The 12,224-nt window shown below is 40.5% G+C and overlaps 1 protein-coding gene across 1 annotated transcript in view; it reads right to left on the bottom strand.

Annotated features, from left to right (window-relative positions):
- LOC126474526 (uncharacterized) overlaps window positions 1-12,224 on the bottom strand; it is a gene marked incomplete at its 3' end in the record, with an annotated part of 152,876 nt that overhangs the window by 89,075 nt on the left and 51,577 nt on the right. The window contains exon 4 of the mRNA XM_050101996.1: window positions 3,010-3,130. Within this exon, the coding sequence (XP_049957953.1) occupies window positions 3,010-3,130 (121 nt within the window). The remainder of the gene's footprint in view (window positions 1-3,009; window positions 3,131-12,224) is intronic.

The raw sequence follows: 12,224 nt of genomic DNA, 5'->3' as shown, positions 1-12,224 counted from the left end.
AGACTCTGAAACGCCCTATTAGATACCTATAGATTGTGGATGTACTAACGCCACCAAGGTTTGTAATAAGGATAACAATGCACTCCTTTTACTGCTAACTCATTCCATGTCACTGAAAGTTCTCCATCTTTGGGATCTATGGGACACGATGAGCAATGAATGAATTAATTAATGATTGAGATGTGTTGATTGGTTAGCTGCAAAGACAGAAAATGTCAGTACTTTTGTTTATTTATTAATCCACAAAATTGTATGTGGTACTGTTTTCCAGAGAATATTAGACACAGTATATTGTTGTAACACATACACTATTTTAATGCTAATCCTGTATTTAAATAAACTCCAATGAACATATAACATTTCACTATTGCCAAAAGATTTGTAATGAGAAATTCTGCAATTGTGTTGATATTTAAGCATATCTTTTATTTCACTGTCTCAGCTGTACATCTATTTTTATTGTATATGTGCAACTGAGATGGTAACGTAAATGGTAGATTTAAATATTAATATTTATCATAGAGTTTGTTCTACAAAGACTTAAAATTTTTCTTCTGGAAGAATTGTAGAGCCTATTTAGTATTATACAATTGATAACCATTAAATTTAAAAAAAATGTAAAACAATTAATAGTTCCAATACATGGATAATAAATAAGATTATATTGCAAATAGCTGCAGTAGGTACATTGGATACAGATAAAAACAAATCAGGAGTTCTTTAAAAGTAGGGAATCTTTTGTCTGATATACAATGAGAAAGATTAAGCTTTTTTAAAGCAAAACACTGAGCTTAAGGGACCTTAGGTTTTACAACTTATATTTGAAACATGTTGGTGAATGGCTTGGATAGTGTGCTGTTCTAGGGTAGTAACAAGGCATAAGGGGAAATGTTTTTTATACTTTATTTTCGGGGATCTTCCTTGAAGTTGGCAATTGCATAGAATATGGGATTGCAAAATTACAACTCACCTTGTTGACATTTACTTGTACTTCACTGATGCTTAGAAAAACTGTGATATTTATCAAAAAATAATTTTTTCCCCATTTTAAAATGGGAACATTCACTCTAGAAACCTGTTACTTATGTCATTTCACAAGAAATTTTATTGTATGCAATTTTATTGTCATCACTTTTTGGCCGAATCTTTTAGGTTTTTTTTTTTTTTTTTTTTTTTTTTTTTTTTGGGGGGCACATATTTTGCATTCTCAGGTCAAATGCACCTCCTCAAAATTGTAACAATACTATTTTTTATCTTTTGACAGTTCTTCCTTTTATATTTTTTGCATTAAAAACTAAGTCATTAAGATGTACATCATACCCTGAAGAGCCTAAGAAACTGGTACCCCAGCCTAATATCCTGTAGGGCCCCCACGAGCTGACAGAAGTGCCAAAATGTAACATGGCACGGACTCGACTAATGTCTGAAGTAATGCTGGAGGGAAATGACACCACAAATCCTGCAGGGCTGTCCATAAGTCTGTAAGAGTAAGAGGGGGTGGAGATCTCTTCTGAACAGCACATTGCAAGACCTTCCAGATATGCTCAATAATGTTCATGTCTGGGTAGTTTGGTGGCCAGCAGAAGTGTTTAACTCAGAAATGTGTTCCTGGAGCCAGTCTGTGGCAATTCTGGATGAGTGGAGTGTTGCATTGTCCTGCTGGAATTGTCCATGTCCGTTGGAATGCATAATGGACATTAATGGATGCTAGTGATCAGACAGGATGCTTAAGTATGTGTCACCTGTCAGAGTCATATCTAGGCATGTCAAGGGTCCCATAGCACTACAACTGCACATGCCCAACATCATTACAGCACCTCCACCAGCTTGAACATTCCCCTGCTGACACGCAGGGCCCATGAATTCATGAGGTTGTCTCCATACCCATACACCTCACATACAATTTGAAATGAGACTTGTCTGACCAGGCAACATGTTTCCACTTGTTAACAGTTCAATGTCAGTGTTGACAGGACTAGGTGAGGCATAAAGCGTTGTCATGCAGTCATCAAAGGTACATGAGTGGGCCTTCAGCTACAAAAGTCCATATCGATGATGTTTCATTGAACTGTTCACAGGCTGACACATGTTGATGGCCCAGTGCTGAAATCTGCAACAATTTGCAGAAGGGTTGTACTTCTGCCATGGTTAATTATTTTCTTCAGATGTCATTGGTTCCATTCTTGCAGGATCTTTTTCTGGCCACAGTGAAGTCAGACATTTGATGTTTTCCAGATTCCTGATATTCATGTAACACTCATGAAATGGTCACTTCATCGCCACCTCGGAGATGCTGTGTCCCATCACTCATGTGCTGACTATAACACCACGTTCAAATTCACTCATATCTTGATAATCTGGGATTGTAGTAGCAGCAACCAATCTAACAACTGCGCCAGCCCCTTGTTGTCTTATATAGGCATTGCTGACCATAGGGCCATGGCAGTAAATTAACTTTTCCTTGCCAAGTCCTATAATATATGCCAAGTGAAATGGTACACCGGAGAACATGTTCACACTCATCAACAGTCCAATGTACGTGTTAACAGGACAGAAAGCTCTACTTTTTGGAGGTATATTGAAGGTACCAGCCACATATATAGAAGATTGCATTACAAGATTGGAAAAACTGCACTGGTGTGATGAGTTGAGAAAAGTGCAAAAGAATGCTAATGGACCAGCAAGTATCACTCAGAATCACAATCCAGAAACTTACAAACCAACTCTAAGGCAAGAATTTGAATTGTAGTCCTCCCAAACATTAGTGCAATACAGTGCCTTAAAATAAATAAGCCAAATAAATAAGGGTTGAAACCCAATGCTCATTTACATTTACTGGGCCTTACCTCGATCACTTAAAACAAATGCCAGAATTGTACTTTTAAAAAATTCACACTAATATTCTTCCCTATTATTGCCCAGTCTGAGTATGTGCTTTCTCACTAACAATCTGGTCATCAGAAGGAATTTACAAAGGCAGTCAAGCTTGATTTATGAGACTGTTCTTACCTACAGGTCGCACTATATAGTTCCGAAAATACTGGACCATGAGGTAGCTGTTGCCCACACTGCCTTTGGGAGCATCACCATAGCTGATCACCAGAGGGTACAAGTCAGGCTTCGATGTCACCTACAACAACAGGGCGCAGGGAAAACCATAATTAAAGTGGAAAATACACATAAATATCTAAAAAATATGGAGCTTACAATAATTGTAATTATTCTGTGTTAGATTAGCCCATAAATTTCAAAGATGTGCTCACATCTTGCAAAGACCATTCCAAGTGACAGCTGTGTATTAGATGTATAATACACAAGATCACAGTACAGATACAGTTTTAAATATTTGTGCAAAGTGTAAGACAAAATGACAACAATCACTAAGTATCAATGTGTCATCAGCTTTGTTCAGATGACTGCAAAACAAATTGCATAATTTTGTCCCAATCCTATCAACCACAAAGAATAATTAGCTTCCACAAATTAATGAAAAATTACAAAAAAAATGATACAGAAGACACTTATATGTTGAGTGTCCTGTAAGTTATGTAGAGTGTAGAGCAAATTACATGGTATAAATGATGACTAGTCCAGTATAGTACAAGTGATCTTAATTGAAAGTTAGATTACAGTAAGTGTCAAATGTTCAAAATATGGAATTATTATTGCCTGTTGAAGATACTCCTATATGAGACAATCCCTGAGTGATCAAGTGTAACTGCTTTTGCAAATTTAAATCATTTCTACTTGGCCCAGTATAAGGATGTATGCAAGTATAGTGACATGGCTGTGTGGGAAAGGCTCACAAAATACAGAAGAATGCATCTCACCAGGCAAAGACACTGCAATCACACCTTCACAACATTATTGTACCCAAGGGAGAGAACTGTACAGATATTCTCACTAGCAGAGACAAGTGACAAACTGACATGACCGGCAGGTAAACGTAAGTTTTATGACGCAGGTCTGTAAAATGGATTTTTAGTGTAAGATGCTTTTAGAAAAAAACTCACTTCCAAACAGATGAGGACTGAGAGGATGAATAACACCTTATATAACAGCTAATTTTAACAAACAATTAGATATTAAAACTGAAAATACAATGCAGTCACTTCTACACAAAATGTCCCTGCTAAAGCATGAGACAAAGTGCTCAAGAGCACTGACAGGCTATGATATTGTAATGCCTGTGTTATTCCAAATTATGATGCAATATACCTTCATACATGTGTGCATATGCAAAGGAACAGGCAATGCAGCAACTACCAACATTACAAAATACATGAAATGTATATGCAGTTGTGGATATGGACAACCATTAGCTGTATAATAGAATGATGACAATAAAAATTTGTGCCAGACCAGAAGTCGAACCCAGATTTCCCACTTATTGCAAATGGTCACCTTACCATTAGGTTATCCAAACATGACTCACAGCCAGATCCAAACTTCCATATGTCATCAGACATGTGTCTAGCCACGAACTGTGCCCAGATAGCCTAACGGAAAGGCAGCTGACCGCACTAAGCGGGAAACCCGGGTTTGAGTCCTGGTTCAACAAAAATATTCATTGTCATAATTCCGTTATATAGTGGCTGGTAGTCCATATTTGCTACTGCAAATAAATTTCATGCACTGATAACATGACTGTGTGAACACTAATAAACTCAATGTGAGATACTGCTGAGTCCAGTATTGGTCAACTGCAAGTAGCACCACCTGCGAGCTATTACAGAACAGCCGTGACTGCCTTGCATTACACTCCAATTTACCAAAATGCTGTAGTCACTGTTTACCTATCTGATGATTAAACACACTAATACATATGGGTCAAAGTCTGTTGGGCATGTTCATGTTTTGATGGTGCACGAAATGACAGAAACCCAATTTCTCCTCAGATATTTCGGCTGTATAAATTTCGCCCATCTTCTGAGTGAGCTGCCAGGTATTAGAGATAAAGTTAGTGAACTGCTTATAGATGTTGACTCTGAAATTATTGGTATATCTGAACACTTCTTAAATAAGGAGATAATTCAGAGGCTTCCTTTACCAGGATACAGGTTGGCTGGCAGCTTTTGTAGGAGCTCTTTGCAGTGTGGGGGAGTAGCCATGTATGTGAAAAATGGCATCCCATTTGAGTCAATTGATATTTCAAAGTACTGCACTGAAAAGGTGTTTGAATGTTGTGCAGGTGTGGTTAAATTTAATGGAGCTAAACTTCTAACTGTTGTTATTTATAGATCCCCAGACTCAGACTTCACAACATTTTTGCTAAAGCTAGAGGAGGTTCTTGGTTCACTTTATAGGAAATACAAAAAGTTAGTTATATATGGTGACTTCAACATTAATTGTATAAGTGATTGTGCAAGGAAAAGGTAGACCTCCTTAATTCATATAATCTTATGCAAACCATATTCTTTCCAACAAGAGTGCAAGGGAACAGTAGAACAACCATATACAACATTTTTGTTCATTCCTCATTACTAGAAGGGCATTCTGTTAGCAAAAAGGTGAATGGCCTTTCAGATCATGATGCACAAATTTTAACTCTAAAAGATTTTTTTGCTGCAACACATGTTAAATATAGTTATCAACTGTTTAGGAAAGCTGATCCAGTTGCTGTAGAGATCTTTGTAAACCTTATCAAGGAACAAGAGTGGCAAGATGTTTATAGCGCTGATACAGTAGATGATAAATATAATGCTTTTCTCAAGACTTTTCTTGTGCTTTTTGAAAGTTGCTTTCTGTTAGAACGTTCAAAACAGGGTACTAGCACAAACAGGCAGCCTGGGTGGCTGACTAGAGGGATAAGAATATCTTGTAGAACAAAGTGGCAGTTATATCAAAACGTTAGAAACAGGCAAAATCTAAATGCAGCAGCCCATTACAAACAGTATTGTAAGGTGCTTAAAAATGTTATTAGGAAGGCAAAAAGTACGTGGTTTGCAGATAGAATAGTTAAGTCTCAGGATAAAATTAAAACCATATGGCCAGTCGTAAAGGAAGTGGCTGGTCTGCAGAGACAGGTCGAGGATATAGAATCAGTGCGTAGTGGGAATGTCCGTGTTACTGATAAGTCGCGTATATGTACAATATTTAATAATCACTTCCTGAATATAGCAGGTGAACTAAATAGAAACCTAGTCCCAACAGGGAATCACATAGCGCTCTTAGAAAAAAGTGTTCCGATACTGTTACCTGAAATGCTCCTCCATGATACTGACAAGAGGGAGATTGAGTTAATAATTAAATCACTAAAGACCAAGAACTCTCATGGATATGACGGGGTATCTAGCAGAATACTGAAGTATTGTTCTGTGTATGTTAGCCCAGTACTTGGCCATATCTGTAACTTTTCCTTTAGGAGTGGTCGGTTTCCTGACCGATTAAAGTACTCGGTAATGAAGCCACTTTATAAAAATGGAGACAGGGATAATGTTGACAATTTTAGACCTATTTCTATGCCATTGGTGTTTGCTAAAGTTATCGAGAAGGTTGTATATACAAGGTTACTGGAGCATTTAAATTCAGGTAATTTGCTGTCAAATGTACAGTTTGGTTTTAGAAATGGTTTAACAACTGAAAATGCTATATTCTCTTTTCTCTGTGAGGTTTTGGACAGATTAAATAAAAGGTTGCGAACGCTAGGTGTTTTCTTTGATTTAATGAAGGCTTTTGAATGTGTTGACCACAAAATATTACTGCAGAAGTTGGACCATTATGGAGTAAGGGGAGTAGCTTATAATTGGTTCGCCTCTTACTTTAAGAACAGAAAGCAGAAGGTAATTCTCCACAATGTTGAGAGTGGTAGTGATGTTCAGTCCCAACGGGGCACTGTTAAGTGGGGCGTTCCCCAAGGGTTGGTGCTGGGGCCACTGCTGTTTCTTATTTATATAAATGATATGCCTTCTAGTATTACAGGTGATTCAAAAATATTTCTGTTTACTGATGACACCGGCTTGGTAGTGAAGGATCTTGTGTGTAATACTGAAACAGTATCAAATAATGTAGTTCATGAAATAAGTTCATGGCTTGTGGAAAATAATTTGATGCTAAATCACAGTACGACTCAGTTTTTACAGTTTCTAACTCACAATTCGGACAGAATGGGCATATTATAAGCGAGACGGAACAGTTCAAGTTCCTAGGCATTCGGATAGATAGTAAGCTGTTGTGGAAAGCCCACGTCCAGGATCTTGTTCAGAAACTAAATGCTACTTTATTTCCATTAGACCAGTATCTGAAATAAGTGACAGTTCAACGCGAAAAGTAGTCTACTTCGCATATTTTCATACATTTATGTCGTATGGTATTATTTTTTTGGGGAAATTCTTCAGATTCAGAAAGGGTATTTTTGGCTCAAAAACGGGCTGTTCGAGCTATATGTGGTGTAAGTTTGAGAACCTCTTGTCAACCCCTATTCAATAGTCTGGGAATTCTGACATTGCCCTCACAGTATATATTTTCTGTAATGTCGTTTGCTGTTAGCAATATTAGTCTATTCCCAAGAGTTAGCAGCTTTCATTCAGTTAATACTAGGTAGAAATCAAATCTGCATGTGGAATGCGCTTCCTTGACTCTTGTGCAGAAAGGAGTCCAGTATTCTGCTGCATCCATTTTCGATAAGCTACCACAAGAACTCAAAAATCTTATCAGTAGCCTAAACACTTTTAAGTCTAAACTGAAGAGTTTCCTCATGGCTCACTCCTTCTATTCTGTCGAGGAGCTCCTGGAAGAGCTAAAAAATTAAGCGGGTTCCAGTGTTTCATTGTTGATTTTCTTTATTTAAACTTAAGACTTATCGCCTGAATATGTTTTTTATATTTCATTTTATCTGTTTCTACTATCGTGCTATAATTACACATATTGACTCGTTCCATGACCATGGAGTCTTCTCTTTAATTTGGTCCCACGGAACAATAAATAAATAAATAAAAGGCTGATCCATTCTGGGATATCCCAAGCACCAATATGAGCTGCATTGCAGTGACGTCTTTGAGTATAAAGGAAAGTGTCAAAATCCAAGCTTTGGCCAGGATGAAACCGCTATCTCTATTAATTAAATTCTCGGCAAAAGAGTTTCGACTGCTTCCTTCACCATCTAGCCCAAGAAAGATGAAGTCGACGCAAGAATTTCGAGACTGCCGTACAGTACAGAAAAACTGATGTCAAAGCAGTGCTCTGCCACAGTCAATTAATTGGGCTGTGAGAGATGGATTCAGTGTCGATGTTTTGGGCACCTTCTGTGGACTTTATGCAACATATGTCCAATATGCACTCTAAGATGGGAAAAAAACGCACTATGGAGAAACTACCTGTATGGGACACAAATCGGTAGATTTGAAGTACATGTACAGACAAACGATTAGAGTTTCAGTAAAACTAGATAATTTATTCAAGAGAAAGAGCTTCACTAACTCAGCAAGTCAATGACACGAAAGCCCACTTATGGCCCCTTTGCAAGCAGTTATTTGGCTTGGCACTGATAGACGGAGTTGTTAGATGTCCTCCTGATGGACATCGTGCCATATTATGTCCAATTGGAGCGTTAGATCGATCAAAATCCCAGGCTGGTTGGAGAGCCCTGCCCATAATGCTCGAAAGATTCTCAATTGGGGAGAGATCTGGCGACCTTGCTGGTCAAGGTAGGGTTTGGCAAGCACTAAGGCAACCAATAGAAACTCTCACCGTGTGTGGGCGGGTATTATCTTGCTGAAATGTAAGCCTGGGATGGCTCCCATGAAGGGCAACAAAACAGCATGTGTAGCCTATTATCTTCGATTTACTGCTGTGCTTTAAGGGTGCTGGGGATATCATTCAAAGTGGTCCTGCCATGAAATGAAACGCCACCTCAAACCATTGCTCATAATTGTCAGCCTGTATGGTGGGCTACAGTCAGGTTGGTACCCCACTGCTGGTCATCAGGGCTGGAATCTCATTCAGTGGAGTAGAGTTATGTGGAGACACCCTAAAATGCGGTGGGATACTAACCTGACTGTCACCCACCATACAGCCCAACAACCAGAAGTGATCGTCTGGGATGACATTTCATTTCATAGCAGAACCCATTTGGTTGTCATCCACAGCATTCTCGCAGCACAGCATTATGCTGACGATATTATACAACCCATTTTGTTGACCTTCATGGTATGCTATCCTGAGCTTATATTTCAACAAGATAATGCTCTTCTGCTCACAGCAATAGTTTCAACTGCTTATCTTCGTTCTTGTCAAATCATGTCCTGACTAGCAAGGTCGCCAGATCTCTCCGTGGCTGAAAACAATCGGAAGAAGGTGGAGATTAGCGTTTAACGTCCCATCGACAATGAGGTCATTAGAAACGGAACGATTGGAGCATTATAGACTGGGCCCTACAGCCAACTTGCGATTTTGACGATCTAACGCCCAAACTGGACCGCAGGACATCCAACTCTACTAGTCAATGCCAAGCTGAATAACTGGTTGCATAGGGGCCATGGACCAATTCATCACCACCTGGCTCAATTAGTGAAGCTCTTTATCTTGATTAAATCATCCTTGTTTTCTGAAATTGTAATCATTTGTTTGTCTGTACATGTACGTCACAACTACCGATTTCTGTCCTATTCGGATAATTCTTTAATGGTGTGTCATGTCTTTTTCTTTTTTTAAGTTGTATGAAAGACCACATTTACAGATAATCCTGTAGGAGCATTAAATAGCTCTCGATGGAACCCAAAAGTACTACTGTCTTCGTAGAAAGTTCAAAAATCAATTAAGCTTTGTGCTTGGCGAGGACCTGGCCTATTTTAGGCGAAGGACTTCCTACACAAGTAAGGAAAGACATGGATTTAAATTTTTAATGCTACCTTACTTATTCCCGAAGATCGCCATATGCTTTAACCGAGGCACGTTTAGTTAGGTGCTGACATCAGAATATTTATTTACACTCCTGGAAATGGAAAAAAGAACACATTGATACCGGTGTGTCAGACCCACCATATTTGCTCCGGACACTGCGAGAGGGCTGTACAAGCAATGATCACACGCACGGCACAGCGGACACACCAGGAACCGCGCTGTTGGCCGTCGAATGGCGCTAGCTGCGCAGCATTTGTGCACCGCCGCCGTCAGTGTCAGCCAGTTTGCCGTGGCATACGGAGCTCCATCGCAGTCTTTAACACTGGTAGCATGCCGCGACAGCGTGGACGTGAACCGTATGTGCAGTTGACGGACTTTGAGCGAGGGCATATAGTGGGCATGCGGGAGGCCGGGTGGACGTACCGCCGAATTGCTCAACACGTGGGGCATGAGGTCTCCACAGTACATCGATGTTGTCGCCAGTGGTCGGCGGAAGGTGCACGTGCCCGTCGACCTTGGACCGGACCGCAGCGACGCACGGATGCACGCCAAGACCGTAGGATCCTACGCAGTGCCGTAGGGGACCGCACCGCCACTTCCCAGCAAATTAGGGACACTGTTGCTCCTGGGGTATCGGCGAGGACCATTCGCAACCGTCTCCATGAAGCTGGGCTACAGTCCCGAGACCCGTTAGGCCGTCTTCCGCTCACGCCCCAACATCGTGCAGCCCGCCTCCAGTGGTGTCGCGACAGGCATGAATGGAGGGACGAATGGAGACGTGTCGTCTTCAGCGATGAGAGTCGCTTCTGCCTTGGTGCCAATGATGGTCGTATGCGTGTTTGGCGCCGTGCAGGTGAGCGCCACAATCAGGACTGCATACGACCGAGGCACACAGGGCCAACACCCGGCATCATGGTGTGGGGAGCGATCTCCTACACTGGCCGTACACCACTGGTGATCGTCGAGGGGACACTGAATAGTGCACGGTACATCCAAACCGTCATCGAACCCATCGTTCTACCATTCCTAGACCGGCAAGGGAACTTGCTGTTCCAACAGGACAATGCACGTCCGCATGTATCCCGTGCCACCCAACGTGCTCTAGAAGGTGTAAGTCAACTACCCTGGCCAGCAAGATCTCCGGATCTGTCCCCCATTGAGCATGTTTGGGACTGGATGAAGCGTCGTCTCACGCGGTCTGCACGTCCAGCACGAACGCTGGTCCAACTGAGGCGCCAGGTGGAAATGGCATGGCAAGCCGTTCCACAGGACTACATCCAGCATCTCTACGATCGTCTCCATGGGAGAATAGCAGCCTGCATTGCTGCGAAAGGTGGATATACACTGTACTAGTGCCGACATTGTGCATGCTCTGTTGCCTGTGTCTATGTGCCTGTGGTTCTGTCAGTGTGATCATGTGATGTATCTGACCCCAGGAATGTGTCAATAAAGTTTCCCCTTCCTGGGACAATGAATTCACGGTGTTCTTATTTCAATTTCCAGGAGTGTATTTTGGAGGAGGGGAGGCGGCAAGAATCATTATATAAAGTATGACATCTGTCAGATAACTTTGCATCTCTTTACTTGTGGCCATTGTTTTACTAGCGTTTTGAATGCTCACAACCAGCCAAGCTGTGCGTAAACGCGATAGCAGTGCCACCAAATTATGCCTGAAGGTATTTGTGTCCCATGAAGTAAGTCAGTAGTTGTACAAGACAAGTAAATAAATCTGAGGAATACCTTATTTCTAGAGTCAAGTTCTCCTCCTCAGTTGACTGCTACATAAGAACTCTTTGCACATGACACCAACATCAAGTTTCATCGATTCATCTCTATGAGCACTGGAAAAAAAATGACGTTTAGACAGTCCTGCCCTATTACAGGCCGAACATAAGTTTCCTCCCTTCACTCTGTAGTAAAGGACAGTACAGGCGTCATCAGCGCTATTTGTATGAATGTACCTAGTTCTGGCAGTAGATCAAGTAGGTGTTTTTCCTTTTTTTCTTTGATATTTCATTATTTTATCCATTGAACCAATGTTTGTAGAATTACTTCTTGGGGTAATTTTATGAAACATACTTCGTTGGAGTAGGAAGTGTTCCTTGACTGTATTGATTCATAGAAAGATAAAATATAGTCTCAGTGTTTGTCATCACGAAGAAGAAATTTGTTGCAACCCTTGTCCACTTAAGTACGAGCAGCCCTTAGAGGCTCGTCATCTTATTTACAACTATTCATAACGTCGCCTTTCCGGCTTAGATTTTTTAAAATGTGACTTGTAAGTAGTGCATCTCTTTCCAGTCAGTACAAACTTTAATTTTATTAATGTATTATATACCTAATATGTTTTAGAACAGTTAGTTTAATTCTGAAGACGACGCTCA

The sequence above is a fragment of the Schistocerca serialis genome, chromosome 4, assembly GCF_023864345.2.
Source record: "Schistocerca serialis cubense isolate TAMUIC-IGC-003099 chromosome 4, iqSchSeri2.2, whole genome shotgun sequence".
Lineage (NCBI taxonomy): Eukaryota > Metazoa > Arthropoda > Insecta > Orthoptera > Acrididae > Schistocerca > Schistocerca serialis.
The sequence above is the reverse complement of the archived record's forward strand: the minus strand, read 5'-3'. Positions and strand labels throughout refer to the sequence as shown.